The 21726-nt window shown below is 21.6% G+C and overlaps 3 protein-coding genes across 3 annotated transcripts; 2 read left to right on the forward strand and 1 right to left on the reverse strand.

Annotated features, from left to right (window-relative positions):
• Window positions 1-64: 64 nt before the first annotated feature.
• PBANKA_0939000 (mechanosensitive ion channel protein, putative) lies at window positions 65-5152 on the forward strand (the record flags this gene model as incomplete). Its single annotated transcript, XM_034565002.1, has 1 exon — window positions 65-5152. One exon carries the CDS (start codon window positions 65-67, stop codon window positions 5150-5152), a length of 5088 nt encoding a protein of 1695 aa, XP_034421742.1.
• A 7519-nt stretch (window positions 5153-12671) lies between these two features.
• On the forward strand, window positions 12672-17655 carry PBANKA_0939100 (AP2 domain transcription factor, putative; the record flags this gene model as incomplete). Its single annotated transcript, XM_034565003.1, has 3 exons — window positions 12672-15293; window positions 15479-17496; window positions 17640-17655. The coding sequence occupies 3 exons, from the start codon at window positions 12672-12674 to the stop codon at window positions 17653-17655; spliced, it is 4656 nt and encodes a 1551-aa protein (XP_034421743.1).
• A 1262-nt stretch (window positions 17656-18917) lies between these two features.
• Window positions 18918-20777, reverse strand: PBANKA_0939200 (pescadillo homolog, putative; the record flags this gene model as incomplete). The annotated part of the gene is made up of 1 exon (XM_034565004.1): window positions 18918-20777. One exon carries the CDS (start codon window positions 20775-20777, stop codon window positions 18918-18920), a length of 1860 nt encoding a protein of 619 aa, XP_034421744.1.
• Between the last annotated feature and the right edge of the window lie 949 nt (window positions 20778-21726).

Below are 21726 nucleotides of genomic sequence, written 5' to 3' on the forward strand. Positions count from 1 at the left end.
GCGCATATATATTTTTTTATGTTATGATAAAAAACTACCAGTTTGATGAAAAAAGTAGAACAAAATGAACGAAATGAAAGATGAAAACTTTAAGAGTGCTTCGAAGACAAAGTATCCACAATCAATAATGATGGATATGTCGAGATCATATATGAATAGACAAGATAGGATAAACGCACTAAATTTATATATTCAAAAATCATCGTATAATCCTCAATTTATTCAAGATGAAGAGGAAGAAGATGATGAAACAGAAAGTGAAACACTTGGAGATATATTATTTAAGATATTTACAATTATATTTCCTAACATGTCACCGTGGATATGGTTTCTTATGCATTTTATAATGAATTTGGTTATAGTATGTGTAAGTTTAAGTTCTTTATCTGAACCTAATATAACTGATCAAATATTAGACCCAAAATATAATAGAGATTTTATATTTGGTAGTATATATTCTTGTTTTATTATATTATTTGTTAATATAGCATCTTTTTCAATAATTATGATAATTCATGCTTTTATTCAAAAAGTAATTTTAGAAAAGTTATTACAGCCTAGTGCATTATGTTCAGCTTTTTATAATACAGTTGATCCAGAAATCGTTTATTTATTTTGGTCAGCTGTTCAAATAATATATTGGCGTAGTAATATGATATTAAAAAATGGACCAAACGAAAATGGAAATTATTATATATTACGAATTTTTGGATATAAAGATACTGATAACCCTTTTATGTTTTTAAGTACAATACATTGGTATATAACATTTCCGTTATTATTATATATAGTATTTGCTGCCCGTTCATTATTTTTATCTATAATATCCTTTACATTTGAACTCGGTTTTTTGATGAATGCTCATGATTTATTAGAAAGATATTTAAGAAAATATGGTATTTTGCGCCGATTTAATATTGAATGGTTTATGTTTATAGCTGACAAACAAGAAAATATTCGATCTCTTTTTGGGCATGAATTATATCAAGATGAAAAAGTAATAAGGCAATTAGAAACAAATGATATAAGTAAACAATTTATTCAAGATAAAGCAGAATTATTATTATTTAAAAATTTACCTAGAAATTGTACATGCTGTAAAATATCACTAAATAAAAATAAACATAATGCTATGAAATTATTATTACCATCTGTTTTTGAACCTAAAAATATTGTAAAATCCGAATTTTCATCTATTAAAAATTGGCTAGCTTGTCATTATGTTGTTAATACACATCCTATACTTTTCTTATTAAATAATAGTATATCCCTAACGAATAAAGAATCAATTAAAAATGGATCTGATATATTATTTCGGCAAATTATTATGTCTTTAAAAATGTATTATCAAGAAAAAAATGACACATATGCATTTACGGAATCACCAATGAACATTGTATCTTTTGAAGCCATGCCATCAAATAGGAACATTCAAAGTATAAAACGAAATAAGGATCATACTAGAGTGAAATTACAAGGTTCATTTCCTTATCAAAATAGAGACGCTTTAAATAGTCACAAAGTTGATTCTGATAATAGGACTCAAAAAAAAATTAACTTGGAAAATATTTTTAATGACATTGATCAAGATGCACCGCTAGGAAATACATATAATAAGGACCATTTCGAAATAAGGGAAAATGTAAGAATCGAAAACAGGAGAACTGATAAAAATATTAAAAGTAGTAAATTGAGAGATGATGAAGATATATATGACAGAAATGAAAATGATAGAAAATCTGGGGGAAAAAATAAAACAAGAGGAAAACAAAAAAGAAATAAAAGTATTAACAGAAATAAAAATTGTGATATTGAAAGGGGAAATGAAAAATCTATAGAAAAAAGCAATTTGATTGATGATGATGGGGTAATAATTCCATCGCCAATATTAGAAAAAGATTCAAGGGGAAAGAAAAATAAATTAAGGGAAAATCCAACAAAATATGAACATTTACATAAATATTCAAAAGATGATGAAGAAACTGAAGTAAATAATAAAAATAATGTAATTGGTACGTTAAAAACTTTTGGAAAATTGGAAAAATCTAAAGACAAAACAATAGATTCACGAGAATCAGCTTATTCAGATAAAATGCAACTTAAAGTAGAAGAAAAAGGAGAAAAATCTAAAGAAAGCATAACTGTTGAAGGAACAAAATTTAATATTTGTATTACTCCGTCTTTATCATATATACAAAATATGGACGGAAATAAAAAAGGAGATATATCTAACGAAGCATCTGTAAATGAAGAGTATAATAATAGCAATAGTGGAAAAAATATTTCAGGAGACGAAAGTATAAAAATAAGTGATAAATTTGGTGTAGATGAAATAACAAAAGATGAAGAGGGTTATTATCCAAATATAGAAAATTATAAAAGCATAACTGTTCAGATAAAAGACTATACCATTGATGATGTTTTAAAAAAAAAATGTGCATCTGATTCGTTGCACAATTGTGAAATAGGAATAAATGAAACGTATGACGATGGAAAATATTATTCTCAATCAAAAGACAATTTTTTAAACATTGATACATTGAAGAATGATAAAGAAAATGAACGAAATGAATTGATGTTTAATAAAGACAAGAAATTTGGTTCTTCCTTATTTCTAAAGGAAAATAATAATTCCCAAGATAAAAACACAATGGAAAATAATTTATATAATTTGGAAAAAGAAAATAATAGTTCTGCGGTTGGGGGGGTGGGAGGTATTAACAACACTAATGTAATGTCTCAGAAAATGCCTATTTTAAAAAAAAATGTTAATGGAAATGATTTGGTAAAAAGTAGTAGACAATTAAGAAGCTCAATAAATAAAAATACATGCATTTATAACTCTCGTTTGTTAAATGATGATTTGAATATATTAGAAAGGAGTGATATAGGAAATGCTAAAAGATTAAAAGAGAATAAAAAGACTCGTTTTTCAAGTTGTTTATGTTTAAGAAAAAATAAAAAAGAAAGATTTAGCAAAATAAAAAAGGATATATCACTAGAAATAGATGATCCATTCGTTTCGAATTTTAAAAGTCCTATGCAATTAAATATAAATGGGAACGAATTTATAACAAAAGAAATGATTGAAGTATTTTTAAAGCCCGATGAAACGGATGAATTTATGAAAGAGTTTGACTTATCTGGTCATGGAAAAATTGATATAATTATGTTTAGAACTGCAATAAAAAGAGCAATAGCATGTCGAAAAAAATTTATAAAAAGTTTAAAGGGAAAAGAAAGCATATTAAAATTAGTTAGAAGATTAATGTCAATATTAATGTCTTTTTTAGCATCTGTTGTGTTGTTATTTATATTTGGGGTTTCAGCTGATACGATCATTGTTACGGGTGCAGCTTTTATAACAGCCATAACGGTTATATTAAGTTATATGTATACAAGTTTTATAACATCAGTTATATTTATAGCTTTTTCTAATCCATATAATATAGGAGATAGAATAAGATTAGATGGGGGTGAAGCAATGTATATTAAAAAAATAAAAACATATACTACTGAATTTGAAACAACAACAGGAAAAATCGTTATATATGAAAATTCTAAATTAAGTAATGCAAAAATATACAATGAAAGTAGATCAAAAAATGCATATATAGATATATCATTTAAAGTAGATATTAATACACCATTATTAGCATTAAAAGAATTAAGAAAAAGCTTACAATTTTTAGTTGATAGTAGACCTAGTGATTTTTGTAAAACAAAAAATTTATATTTTGGATATTCATTGCAACCTGGTCATTTTTATGAAATAAGTTTTTGGATTAAATGCGTAGAAGGATGGGGGAATTGGAGAAAAGTATTTGAATTAAGAACAGATATATATGATTTTATAATACTACAATTAAGATTATTAAGTATATCCTATAGATTACCAACACAAAAAGTTGGTTTTACTGCTCCTTTAAATGTTATAACTAATAATAACAATAACAACAATACTAATAGTAATATAAACAATTCTAGAAATAAGCAAGGTAATTATTACATTTCCCCCTCAAAAGATTCAAAACAAGCAATATTTGCTTCAGAAGCTAAACATAACCGAATGTTTTACTCATCTTCCTTTGGAAAGGACAATGATGATGATAATATATATGATAATAATTTATTTAGAGAAAAAGAAAAATATGAAAACATGTACAATAATAATGATACGTTTTTTTATAACAGTAATAGAAATGTATATCCTATTTGTGATGATAATATGCCCATATATATGAACAGGCAAAATAAAAATAATAGTATAGCTTTGAATGAAAACAACAACATGGATATATCTTCCATGGACAAAAATGAAAATGGGTTGGTGAATAGAAAAACAATTCAAAATTTTAGAAAAATTAATCAGGATTTAAGAAATGAATATTTTGGTAATTCGAATAGATTTGTTAAAACTGCAATGAATAATTTTCCTAATAACTACTCGACATATTATGGTAATTTTAATATGTATACAGAAAAATATAAAAACTCAAATTTAACTGATAATATGAAGAAAATTTGCGGCACAAATACTGAACTTAACATGCAAACAAATTGCATAAATTGTTCATCTCAGGAAACAAAATTAAAAAATCCCCAAACTTATTTTTTGGAAAATACACTGAATAATAATAATAAAGATTGTGATAGAGTAACAGAATTAGATAACGTTATAGATGGTAGACAAAATGGCGTGGCTAAATTTGAACATAAATACCCGAATTTAAAAAATGCAGGATGTTGTAATATTGAAGAAAAAAATAAAATTAAATTTGATAGACTAAAAGAGAATGAATGTACACAAAAACAATTTACTACATGTAATAAGTTTGGTGGAATTCCACAAGGATGCTATATAAATGAATCCGAGAAATTTAATAATGTTTATATAGACAATAATGGAAACAATAGGGATAATAATTATTTTGAAGGAATATCTCAAAAGGGTCAATATGACGAAGAATATACAGAACAAATAAATTGTAATGAGAATAGTTATTTGTCTTATGATAGCTCTTCTGGTTATGACAGTTTTGAATGTGTTAAACACTTTTCTAATCTGCATTACAGAAATATTGAAGAAAAAAATGATAAAAAAATTAAAAAATCCACGACAAAATATAGCCTTAATAAAAAAAACAAATAAGATAATCTCAAAAATGTATGGGCATGTATATATGTGAATGGACCTCAATTGTTAATTCTCAAAATAAAAGATTTTCAGTGGGGTGAAAAAAAAGTTATTTCAATAGTGTTTAACTTCCCACCTTTGTTTGAATTAAATAATATGTATACATATGTCTAATTTTTGAATTCGTTTGTAATTTCATTTTTTATTTTATTTGAAAATCTTATGAAAATTGTGTTTATTTTTAAATTACTTTCAGCCCTATTTTAATCACAAATATACATGCTTACACATGCTTTTTCTCATTTTATCAGTGACTTTAAATTATTATTTTTACATTCTTACAATAACCAATTACAAATATGTGCATTTTATTTATGATTAACTCATTTGTTAATTGTCTAGCTAGTTTTACTTTACTCGTCTAAAGTGAAATTCATTTTTATTTTATAATTTTATTTTTTTCATAATCCCCTTAATTTATGGAGCAATTTTTTTTTAATTTCTTTTTTTCTAAAATATTCTAAACTTTTAAAATACGGTGAACTACCACATTGTTATGACTATTTTAATGGGGAAAATGTTGCACATATATAATATAATGTAGAATAAATATATTGCTATTTTATTTTTATAAATATATATAAATATTTCTGCATGTTTAAAAACACGGCGATATATTTGTAATGAGAATATATAACATTAAAATGTATGTATACCCTTAAAAGCATATCTTTCGTTTTTTTCTTTTTCTTTAATATTTTATAAAATGTGAAATAACATATATATATTCCTTTTTTTGTTTTTTTATAACTAATATACTTCACAAAATGAATATAATATAAAAAAAAAATTATTTTGGTGTATTACTTTTTTTTTCCATAAAAGTTAATAATTTAGACAAATTACGTAAATTAACTTTGTTAGAAAGTAAATGAATATTATTAGTGGTTTCGAATAATTGGACAAAAGATGTAAATAAATAGTGAATTTTATTTTTATAATGCTTAATGAAAGTTCGAATTATTATATTAAATCCGGTTATTATATAAATTATAAAATTTTTAATTTTTACATTCACACATATTTACACATATATTTGTTTTGTGTAATCGAAAGCAACGATTCTACACAAAATTAATTTATTATAATAATTCCATTTTCACTATAATTAAAAAAATTATATATTTAATAGAAAATTATAATAGTGATTATATTGGAGAAAAATATATTATTTTCTATCATAATAAGAAATAATTACATGATTGTTTAACAATTGTGAAAATTGAAAAATATTTGAAATATAGATTTACAACTTACAAAAAAAAAAAAATTAAAAGCATATAAATACCTCGAAAAGTTCGTTTGAAAATTACGTTGTTTTGTAATTAAATTTTTTGTAAATAGCATTGCAACTATATTTCACTATTTTTATTTTCTCGTTTATTATGTATTTTTTTACCTTTGTATTTCAAAATATCATTGAAAAATTAAAAAAAATTCTCAAATAAGAAAAATACAAAATGTCCAAACTATTATATATTAACACAAAAAGTTTTAAGTATAATATTTATGCAAATTGTTTGATAAAAATAAGAATATATATAAACTAGGTGTAAAAAAAAATAGCAAAATAATATATATCTTGCGCACCAATAATAAAAGAATATATATATATATATAATCATAAATTTCAAATAATGAACCAAAAAAATGACGTTATAAAAATAAAATTCTCCAATCGCATATATAAACACATACAATGTTTGATATTATAAAAAATAACAAATTTTATCAAAATATTTTTTAATATATATTATATATTGTCATTATAATATGTTTTTCGTTTTTATTTATTTTCATATTTATAGCATTTTTATAATTTTATATACATATCTTAGCATGTGCGCCTATGTGAATATTTTTTTACACACAGAATAAAGCTGATGTTGTTGAAGAATATATGCGCACACTTGAAAAGAAAAAAAAATGTCGAAAATAATATATTGCAATAAAAATAATTCTACTATATAAAAAAAAGAAAAGAAACAAATATAAATAAAAAAAAAAATGTTTACACTCTTTTATTATCCACATATTTATAGTTTTTTTTTTAATTTTATTTATAGAACATTATTTAGTCTATTTGAAAAAATGCTGTTTCAGATTTATATCAACCTTTTAGATTTACATCTTTAATTATAAGAAAATAAAATTTATTTTACATATATATTCGAACCATACTTATATTTTATATAATATTCTTTAAACCCTATAAATTTATTTGTTATTTATATATATTGAAATCAATATAATTAAAAAAAAATTGCGTAAAATCGATGCAAAGGAATTTATATGCAATAACCATTGCAAATAATTTAACGATTTATTTGATATAATATATTATCAATGATTACAATATAAATACTTAATATTTTTTATTTTTATAAACCATTATTGTACTTTTTTATTTGTTTCCGCTTTGTATATAACTCCTACAGTTTTGTAATTTACATATAATAAATTTATATTTCATTTACAATAAAGTAACAGTGATATTAGTTAATTTTTTTTATTTTAGTTATTACATAAATCTTGTTGATTTTTTAATATAATTTTTACGAAAACTATTTCAAGGATATTTGCATAGCACTTTATATGTTCCTTAATAGTTGTAAATATTAAAACATATGTATGGTTTTAGTACAATTATATACATTATACACATTTGTGCACATTGTGATTTAGTTTTATTAGTATTTTTCAAGGAAATACTAATAAGATATGAGATAGAAACATATGTTAAAATTGTGTTTTACATAAGTTTTAATTTATTATGTATGTTCAGCGCTTTGCTTTGTATAAAAAAAAGAACTCGTGAAAATACGATAAAAATTTCATTATTTTATGCTTTTGTTACTTTTAATATTTTCTAACCTATAATGCTTTTATGCTTTTATTATTCCATTTAAATAGTTGCAGTTATTTATTATTGTGTGGTTGCAGTTTATTATATTCGTCTAATCAGATTCGTATGCATATTTATGTGAATACAGATTTATTTTACCTTTTAATATTTTTCCTATTTATATTTTTTTGTGCATGAAATATAAACATGACATGGTAATCAAAAGAGAGTAGAATTGCAATAAAAAATGTATTTCTTTAAAATATATAAATGCATACATATTAATATATATGCATATGCCTGTAGAACCATTAAGTTTATGCAATAACTAAAATGCATATTATATAATAACATTAAATTTTAGTATGCAGCATATGAAATACTGGAGATGCTATTTTATTAATATAAATATGCATAATACATGGTATACTATATTGTATTTTTTTTATGATATATAATTCTATAATTTTTTTAATATTTTTACAAGAGCAGTATTCATATGGTAGCTAAATAATTATTTTGCAGTTTAAATATATGCAATAACTATATCATATGCATTTATATATGCTTTAAAATATAATTTTTGTAGTTTTGTTTTTTGCATGTTTCCTACAAAAATGTGTAAATACATAGTGATATATATGTATTCAAAAAAAACTATATTATTTTAAATGTTGTTTTATTCATTTTCATAAATAATTTTTCATATTAAAAAAAATAACGTGCACCTATTTCATAAGAAATTTTATATGTTGATATACAAAACACATATGGTGTTGCGTATGTGTATATTATTAAAAACATAAAGAATATAAAATTTCCACATGTTACATATTTATGCCATGATATAGCATAAAGCTATTTATTTTTTAGCAAATGCATTTTATTTTAATGAATACTTTTTTTTTATGCTTTTAACATAATTTTTTTTCAACATAACTGCATAAAAGCATGTGTTTTTTTGGTGCATGAAAGCACACATTGATAATTATTATAACATCCTGCTGCATGCAAAATTTATACAATTTTTCTTTATTCATACATTTGTAATATTTTTATAAAAAATATATTTTTGCAATATTCATATTTGTATGTGAATATTATTACATGCACACGGAATAAGGAATCATTTTAATATTTTGTTTATGAAAAAAAATAGAACAAAAAAAAATATAGAATGCGCATTTTTTTTTACATAACATTCGTTTGTAGAAAAATTAAATGAACATATTTTTTTCGATTGTTGTAAATTTAAATGATAACATTTAATATTTTTTTATGTTATTTTTTTGTGTTGACAATATAGCATTCACATTATAAAATACGTATTATATTGTTTACAACATATATACATTTAATATTTACATACAGAATAATATATATAAATATACAATTATTTATTTGCATATATACACATATATTAGAACTATAAATATACATTCCCCACATGTAGAAAAGGAACATGCATATGATTGAACAATTATTTCCTTTTTATGGTAAAAAATAAAAAATAAACATGCTATACAAATACCCAACCCCATCGAAAAACGGAAAAACATAATATTATTTACGATATATTTATATTACTCTATATATTTGTATGTTACTTTTTGATTAAAATTTGATATAATTTTATATTCCTTATTTTTTACAATTTATATAAGTTATTTTATATGTATGTTTTTGTTCTTTCAAACATATTTTGTAAACATTATATATAGTATTTTGTTTGGTGTAGCATATATATTTACTTATTATATGTAAATAAATGCATATGTAATAAATTTTATATGGAATGGTAAACAACGATGATTTTTCATAAAAACTAATATATAACATTTTATAATATTATATAAAACACATAAAATATAATTATTTAGTATTTTTTATCTTCTCCAAAAGTGTTGAATATTATTATTATACTTTTTTAATAATAAAGATAAGTGTTATATTTTTGCTCTTATATGATTTTTTTTATGTTGATTGTATTTTTTATCTTCATATTGAGCATTATATAAAAAAAATAATATTATATATATACTACTTCTCTAAATACTGATATGTATGCATATGCCACGTTATAAATAAGGTATCCCTATAATATATTTTTATTAAAGTGATATGCTATATTTATAATATAAAATATGCTTATAGATACATATTTTATCTTATGTATATGAATGAATAATTATTTGTAGTATAGAAACATGCATAATGTATAAATATTGTTTTTTATTTATAATTTTTATCTGAATTTTTATTAATTTACATTTATTAAACTTTTTGTTTTTATGAAATTGGATACCGATGAGATAATAATTTTGATGTTATTATATATATATTATACGCTTTTTTATTTTTATAATTGTGCATTTTATGATTTAGTTACATAATAAAATAAATAAAAAATATAAGTTTGCATATTTTTATTTGGCATGTAAATAATTAAATGCATTATATATATCCCTTTCTTATTATGCAATGCATAGCTACATGTATTATTTTTATTTTTTATTTTTATTTACATTTTTTAAAATAAGTATTTCTCTATGTATCTATCTATATAACATATTTTACATTTTTTTTCAATTATTATTTTTTTTTTAGTATCAAATAGTTATACAAAGATAATATATTTTTTTCTACAATAATATTTTTGTTGTGAAAATGTGCTTAATATAATATATGTATGCACATAATTTATGAAAATAAAATAAAGTTGTATATTGTAGTAAAAAAAAATATTTATTAATAATATACATAATAATATTTATTTATGCCATATTTATAAATAAATACATGAAAAATCGATATTAATATAATGTAAGGCTATTTTTTATTTTATATTTTTGTTGGCATATGAATACAGTTTACTATATATATACTCTCCTAATCTTTATGGCATTTATGTTTTATAATTTATTCTTTACATTTTGTCATATTTTTTAAGTCATATATATATTTTATTATTCTTTTGCTAATATAGATAATAATAGTAATAGATTTTTTGCTCTACAAATCTATTTAATATTATTATATCTACAAAAAAACACATATTATATATATACTATTTATTATACTATCTATATACATTCATAATGATGTAATATTATAAACCGAATCTTACATTTTTTTAAAGTATATTATTAAAGAATAGTAAAATATTAGATATATATACACAGTATATATGTATTTTTTTGTATTCAATTAAAAATCACATGGAAAATAAATGAAAATTTTGTATAATAAGCTTATAATTATATTGAGAAAAATGTGATTTAAATATATACATTAAATGTGTATAAACTATAATGAAGTTAAACCTATCATTTTCAGTTTGACTTTATTTAATTTACTTGTATATATATTCATATGTATTATAACACTTTGTTCCGCAATTATTAAAATACAAAATATGTATGCGCATTCAACGAAATGTATGTCAATATATAGATATATACAAATATATTTATATGCGCATGCTTATGTAAATAAAATATTTATATGTAAATACATGGCATTATTTTAATTGTTATAATTGATCAACTGGTAATTTTTTAAGAGTGTTGTAGAACAAACCAAATTGTTGCATATAAGCTTATGTATGCACAGTTGTAAATTTCTATAATAAATATATACATACAAGTTATTTTTATTTTTTATATAATTGTCATAATTTTATACATATTTTTATCGTATTTTTAAATTTAGGCATTTTCATATATATTATTATATGTATGTCAATTTTATTATATGACCCTCGTTATTGTTGTATTATTTTATGTTAATATATTTTTTTTTGTTTTATATTTTTTAGCTATTTAAGAAAAAAAAAAAAAAATATGTATTTTTTTTTCAAGCTATAATATTTTTAAATTGGTTATATGTATTTTTATTTATTTATAATATACAAATTAAGAACATATATATATATATTTTAAATATTTTTATATATGCATATATATATGTCATTTTTTTAATGCTTGGAAATAATTATATAAGCATGTGCATGCATAATATATATATATATATATATATATATATTTATTTATTTATTTATATTTATATTTTTATTTATTTATTTATTATTTATTTTATTTTTAAAACATAGACTTTATAAAAAAATATATTATTGTATACATTGTGTATACACGCATATACTTTATAAAAATAATTATTAATAACATATATATATATATATATTTGCTTATGTAGAAAAAAATAGACGTTATAATATGCATATATATGTATACATACATGTATTGTTTTAATGAATATTATTTTTTAAGTGTATACCTAGAGTTGCATAATATTATAAATTTCTATTTGTACTCAGGTTTTTTTTAATAAGCGATTTACTTCATTGTGTATTCTCATACATTTTCTTATATTGCATATTTTGTATGTGAATATAAAATATATTGTGTGTGTGCACAATATTTATGGCATATATATATATATATATATATATATATATATATATATATATATATATTGTATTTATTATATGTATTCATTTATTCATTTATTTATTTATTTATTTATTTATTCATTTATTTATTTATTTATTTATTTATTTATTCATTTATTCATTTATTTATATTTATCTCCGAATTTAACTTAATAACAATGTTTACATTAAGGTCTAGTTCTAATACCAATAAAAAATTAATCCAAGCGGATGAGAAAGAAAAAGGCGAAAATACAAATTATGAAAAAATCACATATACTGAGGAATCCTTAAGTAAAATTGATAATTATGCAAAATATTCAGACCAACAAAATAATAACTATCCAATTAGTAGAACAACAACTCCACACCTTATTAATATTGAGAGTATAGAAAGTGTTAATGGTAGATCATTTAATAACATTGCAAAGGCAGTTACACTTTCAAATGATGATGAAAACTTTAAACAAATAACTGAAAGTGATGAATGTAATAATGAAGAACATCCAAATAAAGACATCACAAAAGTGTTAAATAGAAAATATGATAACATTAATGACAGTGCTAGTTTTGAATCAATAAAAATGGAAGCGCTTGAAAAAAGACAAAATAATGAAAACAAAGATAATTTCAATAACGATGATAATGATGATAAATATTATTTAAATATTAAAAAAAATCTTGAAAATGAACAATTAAAAGAAGGAACAGAAGATGACGAAAACGGGTCTATATATGTCCCTGACGAAAAAAATATATATATGAAATCAAGAATTAATAAAAAATCGCATTTTAGTGAAAATGTGAATAATAGTAAAAATATTAACAATCCAATAGGGAATGGAAAAGTTGTTAATGATATGATTAACAACACTACAAATAGTGCTAATACTAGCGAACACAGTGATCATAGTGATATTCATAATAACGAAAGTAGTAATAATAATAGTAACGATAATGTTTGTGAACATGAAGATAGAATAGTTTATTTAAAAAAATTACGTTATGAAGAAAATTCTAAAGAAAATTTTGATGAAAATTATGCAAATCCTAATGAGGATTGTGGATATGATAAAAAAAAAGATAAATATGAAAAATTTGTATTTCAAGAAAAGGAATCTGGAAATAATATGGGCAATGATGATATAGATAATATAAATAATGATGATAATGAAAATAATATAAAATTAAAAGAATATTTAATAAAAGGAATAATGTCAAAAAAAACAAATGCAGAAAATGGATCAATAAATCAAAATAAAGCACTTGCATTGATGGATAATATATTGAATATAAAAAATAATGATAATAATGATAGTGGATTAAATTTCTCATTAAGAAAATGTTATAATGATGAGAGAAAGGATTTAATAGATAAATATACATATTCAATGATGGGATATAATAATAATAATAATATGTCATGCAATGATGTAAATAATTACAATGGAAATATGAATAATAAAATTCATTGCAATAACAACCATCGAGATCATAACAATTGCGACCATCATCGATGTTTCGTTGATAATAACATTAGTATGAAAGAATCGATAAATAAAAATGAATACATAAAAAAAGTCAAAGTAATATGCTTAAGCTATTTGAGAATTTTAAAAAGATTAATTACAGCTTGGAGTGAAACTAATAAATCATTTGAATATCATTTTATTAATATATTAAATAATGTTGAACCTAATAATTTAGAAATATATTTATGCTGTTTTTCTAACATTAAAATATGTTCTATAAAAAGTATATTTATGTATTCTCTAATAGAGTGTATTGAAGAATTAGAAATAATAAAACATTTTAAAATGTTACAAAATAAGGAAGATATATCATCAGATAAGGATCATAACGCTAGTAGTACTACAAATGCAATACTTGATAAGACTGAATTACATAAACGAATAATAGAAGAAGTTGAAAAAAAATTAACAAAAGAAATTGTTGATGAAATGCATGAATTAGCATTAAGGAATCCATATTTTAGTACGTCCTACTATTTGAATAGTCAAAATAATACAGATGAAAAATCATCCACTATTTTATCTTTATACAACAGTGGATATAAAAATAATATACAAAGTTTTAATGATAGTACTCACGGATTTGATGATTTTAAAAAAGGAAAAGACTTATTACATTGCAATCATAATAGTGATAATAATTATGGTGGTGTTAGAAACAGTTGTGGATGTAATCATGACAATTTGAACAATTATGGTTGTGCTGACTCTTTACCAACAAATTATGCTAACAACCTTTTATATAATTACTTAAACAATAATAATGGAAATAACAAAAATGGATTATTAAATAACCATCAGCATAATAACAGAAATGGGCATTCTAGCTTAAGCAATGTGAATAACAATTATAATTCATCTTCTAATGTTTCAAATTCCAAAACAAAAAAAAACAATTATTCAAATCAAAATATTTTAAACAAATTAAATGTTAGTATTGATTATAACTCTTTTAACGATTATAATAATAATTATATACAAGAAGCCGAAAAAGTAGTTGAAAAATATAAAAATTTCAATAAGATGAATTCAAAGGATAGTGATAATATGTATAGTGCATGTAGTTATTCAACTGGCGCGACTGATTTCAATAATCATAATGGCAACAATAATATAAATACCATTAAGCATTTTAAAATGCTTCTATCTGAGTATGCAAATATGTGCAAAAATGAGAAAATGCGTCCAAAAGACACAGATATAAACCCAATTGACCTCAACATTTTAAAATCTTTCTACTCTCGATTAAACACGTCTGGTAGTTTAGAGGTATGTTCCATCATATGATCACGTGCATATATATATATATATATATATATATATATATATATAGAGAGAGAGAGAGAGAGAGAGAGATTGAGATAAAGAACCATGGTTATTTCAATAGCTCTTGTTCTTCTTTCGCTGTGTGCATACATGATATATATATATGCATTTCTTTCATTTTTTTACAGGAAAAGGATCATCATCATGATAGATCAAACGAAGATATATATGTGAAGGACATAAAAGGATATTTTGAAAATAAGCATAAAATAGAATATGATAGAAACACTGATTTAAACAAGTATATGGATGACTGTCGATTCACAGAAGATAGCAATTATAACGAAAGAGATAATTATGTGAAGTTTGATAAAGATCAAGGTGAAACAAATGGAAATGAAAATAATTATAGCTTTTTATCAAACATTATTCAAAATATGTTATCGAAAAAAAGAAAACAAGATTATTTATATCCTTCATCTAAGGTAAATAATATTAATAATGATAATAATTCTTACAATGATTTGAACTACTTATTACGTAATAGTAACGTTTTAAAGAAACTTAAATTAAATTTTATCGAAAATAAAAAAGATAATGGATATAATAACAAAAACGGAAATGGAAATAACAACATGAATGCTGATAATATTAATAATAATGGTAAAGACTTTTTAAGGAAAAAAGATATGAATGATATAGGAGTGAATGATAATATTAATAATGGTGGGCACGGTTACAATTCTCGAAAAAATAGTTCATACAAAAACAATGCTTTAAATAATGTGAAGAGTTATAAAGACTTATTAAATTTATCACAAGAAAGTTTAAATAAAAAAGGAAATAATGAGTTATCAGGATTTAAAAATGGTTCAGAATATATAAGTTCAAATGCTTTGTATGATTTTATTATGAGCACAAATAATTCGAGTAATCTTCTTGAGAATTCATTACAACATGGTAACATTATAAACAACATTAACAATAATAATGGAAATAATAATAACTCGAACAATCTAAATGGTGTGGGATATAGATACAATTATAATGCTAAAAAAAATAATAATTATGATTATAATACTGATTATAATTCGAAAATAAGTGTTGATGGATCTGAACTATCTTTAAGTAATAACGACAACAATGATCTTATTATGAGTATAGGTGGAGGTAGATCAGAAAATATTAATGGTGAAGGAGAAAATGGAAACAGTTATAAAACTAGAAGGTTAGATATGAATAAAAATGTATCTTCAGGTAATAATAATAATTTTGCCAATAATAATGGAAGTTATAATAATAAAGGTGGTAAAATTTTAAAACAATCAACTATAGTTTCCTCTGTAAATAATGCAAATTATGCAAATGGAAAATTAAAATATGAAATGCCAGCGGGTGTAAATCCAAACGATGATAAAGTAAAAGGAGTATATTTTTCGAAATCACCAAGAGGCGTAGGTAAATGGAATGCTTACTTTCAAATAGCTAACAATAAAAGATTATTTACAAGTTTTAGTGTAAGCAAATACGGTTATAATGAGGCAAGAAAATTATCAATATTAAAAAGAACTGAATGGGAAAAAGAATATAAACATCATACTGATTTAAAAAATGCAGATGCTAAAAAAGGAAAGAAAAAAAGTAATATTGTTTCTAATAATTTATCAAAAAGTAATGGAAAAAGTATTAATATTAAAGGAGGAAAAAATTCAAATAGCGATGATTCTATTCGTTATACTAAAGATGGGAAATTAATCGATGAGGATTTGCTATATTCAAATGACGATGAAGATGACGACACTGCATGTTTAATGAATAGTAAATTAACTAATTCTATGGGAAAAGGATTAATAGGTGATAGTGAAAAAAAAATGAATAAATCAAATCATATGGACATTAATAATAAGGGGAATAATGGAGTTGATAACATGTTAGATAGAGATAATTATTTAAGAGTAGATAGTGATAATATAAATTTTTTTATTGACAACGATAAGAATGATGATGCCTTTAATACAATTGATTTAATCAGATCAAGCTTAAGTGTAGAAAATAATGGAAATAATCATAATAGTCCATCAAAAAACGCAATAAACTATCCTTCTAATTCGTTAATTATGAATTCGTATAATAACAATATTATGGATGCCAAACAATCATTAAATGCTTCTAGGATTTTATCAAACTCATTAGGATTCTCAAATAAGTATGCTAGAAATTTTTAATTTACATTCATTAATTTTCATGTGGTGAGCAATTTTAGAGGCTCTGCCAATGTTCAAAAATATATTCATAAATTGAATAAATAAATATATGCATAATTTATAATATAAATTAATTTTTTTTTAGGGGATATGATGAATAATGATTGTAAAGAAATTTATTTTTTGTATCTGGGATATTGCAATATTATCATATTAAAGATTTTTCAGTGAAAAAAAAGCACAGAAAAAATTGTTTAAGCTATTTAGAATCAAGTAATAAAAGTTTATTTTACTAAATATCAGTTGTTAATTTGTTAGAAATAACATTCTAATTTCTAGTTAAAAACGGAGATTATAAAAGTTGTGTTATTTTTTGTTTTTAATCATGACTTAAGTTAAAAAAATAATATAATGCATGTATATATATTTATTTATCCGCTAAATGAAATTATTGTATGTACTGAGTATTATATGAATATATTTATAAATAAAGTGGGCATACACACTTATCTGTTTGCATACCATTTGGCGTTATATTTTGTCTTTTATATTATCTTTATTCATGTTATTGTCATGCGATGTTCTGTCTTTGTTCTCTATTATTATATATTTATTTTTCTTATGCGTTTGTTTGCGTATTTTGTCCTAATTTTACTTATCGCTTTAAAGCATTTGTATTTATTTACTAATACTTATGTCAGCATTAAAAAATAAACTAATATATTTGTAATTATATTTTAATAAATTTATCACAACAGTAACTTATCAGTCTAACAATGTACTGCTTTTTTGAGAGTAAATTATAATTTTAACTTAAATTTTGTTTCTCTTATTTAAGCTTAAAAAGTTATAAACACATTTGCTATTATGTGTGAATAGGTTTACTTATTTGAAGAAATGATGTCAGAAATATTGTATATATAATTTAATTTTTTTAATTTTGTTATTTTAACACAGCGTGCTTAAGTTAATTAAAAATGATACAAAATTTATAGAATAAATGAAAAAAATATAAAAAATAATAAATAAATGAGTATAAGGTAATAAAAATATAAAACAAAAGATTTTAAGTGAAAATACTACTGTGTTTTGTCGCTGTTTAATATGTGAAACATTACATGTAAGTAAACAAATATATATATGCATGCTTATTGGAAATATATTGGAAAAATGAAACAGTTATTCTCCACGCGCTGTTTTGATTATATCACGAATCAAACGATTTTTAATTAAAAAAATAAAATATTAATATAAAAAATAGCAATATTTTATTACATTTTTATAAATATTAATAAATGATCCTTACACCTACACAATAGTGGGTTGTACAATGAAAAAAAAATTAGAAAGTATTTTTTTTTGCAATTGGCTAGTTGAGTAGCTAGCTATTTTTTTTATTGCAGATAAATAATTATATTTGTAATTACTTTGACGATTTTTTATTTTTGCTTTTTTTTATAAATTTTTCTATAGTTAATTTTTGTCTGTTTTCTGCCTGTTCAATTTTATTATACAATTTTCTCTTCTTTTTGCTCAAAGCAAGTTTATTTCGTTTTATGTTTTCTTGATTATTTATTTTTTTTACATTTAATAAATCATTTTCTTGTTTTATGCTATTTTGAGGATTATAATTATTTTCGTTTTCCACTTCCATTTGATTATTTAATGCATCATTCCGCAATTTTTGTCGAATAGCATTATTATATTCATCTTCTGACATATCATTTTCATTGTCATTATAACTATTGTATTTATTTTCTGAGCTTATTTTATTTTTTTGAATATTTTTGTTATATTGTGGATCTTCACTTAACATTTTATTTATAGTATACTCATCTTTTTTTACTAAATCTTTATAATTATCATCATCAATAAAAGGTGATAAATGCACAGGTAGCGTTTTATTAATATTATAATCTTCACAAGATAATATCATGTTTGAATTTAAGCAGTCAAATATATATTGTGGTTGTATAAAACTTCTTTTATATGTATATTCATTTATATTGTTTATTTTATTAGAATGTTGAATATCCATATTTTTATTTTCTTCACTAACTTCTAATATTTCATGTGTTATACTTTTGTCTTCATATTTATATGGAGAATATAAAGAGTTCCAACAAATGGTTCCACCGCATGATAATATAATAATTGACAAAACATCAAAAGGCATATTACTATGTATATAAAAAATATGATTTTTAAAAAGATTTTTAACACTTTTAGTATTATCATTGTTAATAATATCATGTTCTATTTGTTTCATTTCAATTGTGTTTTTTTTTTCTTTTTCACTACTTATAGAGGGTTTATCTATTTCATTTTCTTGATTATTTTGTTCAAAGTTTTCTGTTTCATTTTTTTTCGTTTTTATCTCATTTTCTTCGATTGTGTTTTGTTCTATTATATTATTTTCTGTAAACTCTTTAGTTTCTAATTCGTTGGAAATCTCTTTTGTGATAAAATTTTTATCATAAGACAAATGGTTTAGTTTTTCATTTTTAAGGTCTATATATTCTTTTGGAGGAAAATCCAAACCATCCAACCTATACAATTTGTATAGAATGAATCTTAAAAGAGTTACATAATATTCTATAAAATTTGTTATGATTTTAAAATCAATAGATTTATCAAAATATGGAGTAAATATATGAGGTATGAGCCAAGTAATTTTTTTTTGTAAAATTTCTGCTTGTAAATAATACCCTTTTACACTTATAAAACCCTTTTTAATTTTATTTGTTTTATAGGCATAATAATGAAACTGATTTCTTAATATTATACTTTGATTAATTAAATTATTTTTAATTCCTATATTTTCATTTGATGGCAAAAATGAATAAGCAATTATAGCAGTTAACGCATCGTTCAATTGTTCAACTGCATATACTAGTATAGGAAATCTTTCTTTAATTATATGATCTAATTTATATTTTGGAAAATTTTTAATAATATTTTTACATCTTTCATTGTCTTCTAATGCTAGTTTATATTTTTTATATCTTTTTAAACTAGTTTTTATTTTTCGAAAATCTTGTATAATTTTTTCATTACTTAATTTTTTATAATCATTTCTTGTGTAATATACTTTATTTTTATAAAATTTATTTCTCAATTTTAATGGTATATCTTTATAATCTTTTGGATATATACCTTTAAATATGCAAAGTCTTCGAAATTCGGATTCGTTTAAAAACAGTTTTTTTTGTATTTTTTTTTTTGTCAGGTATTTTTCCTGATTTTTCTTTTTTATCTTAGCTTTTAATTTATGAATATGCATTTTGGTATATTTTCTAGAACTAAATTTTTAATATAATATGTTTCAAAATTATTTCATTAGTTGGATGTGATGCATATTCTAAAATACATCGAACTTGCAGTAATTTATTCAGCAAATAGTCAAACAGATATATGTATTATATATATACAGTTGGGCTGGCAAACTTTTATTTATAATATTTTTTTAAAAACGATTTTATAATTTATATATCAATTATTTAATTGCATAATTTTGTATAGGATGTTGTTTTTTTATTTAAGGCCCATATATAGGTGTATAAATATTATAAATATATTTTTTCGAATTTAATATTATTATATATGGTATTTCAATTGGTAGGCTATATCATCAGCCTAACATTTTTCATGCCCTATATATATATATATATATATATTTAATTATATCAATATAAATAATATATTATATTTTATCACTTTATTATTCTTTTCCTATATTTGATTATGAGCTGTATTTTAAATTGTTTAATATGTAAATAAATTTATTAAATAATTTATTTTTTAAGCAATTCCCTTTCAAAATTCGTAATATTTGAAAAAACAAAAAAAAATATATAAGAATAAGAATAAAAAAGTCGTAACATGGGTAAAATAATAATATAATAAAATTAAAAAAAAAAAATAATATCCAAAATGAATGCTTGCTAATATTTTTATGGCTAGGCTGAACAAAATCTTAAAATGGTAAAAACTACACGAATATTTTCGAAACATGAATTACGAAATAAACAAATAAATAAAAAAATATAATAAAAAATATAATAAAGAATATTCAAATAAATAAATTAGCACCAGTAAACCATATTTGTATTTTGAAAACTTGTTTTGCTCATTATGCGCCATTTATGACGTTGTTATGCAAAAAATAAAAGCATAAAAAAGTTTATTATATCGAAATTGTTATTATTTGATACTATTAATTTTTTACGAAT

The sequence above is a fragment of the Plasmodium berghei genome (genome assembly GCF_900002375.2).
Source record: "Plasmodium berghei ANKA genome assembly, chromosome: 9".
In the NCBI taxonomy this organism is placed as follows: Eukaryota; Apicomplexa; class Aconoidasida; order Haemosporida; family Plasmodiidae; genus Plasmodium; species Plasmodium berghei.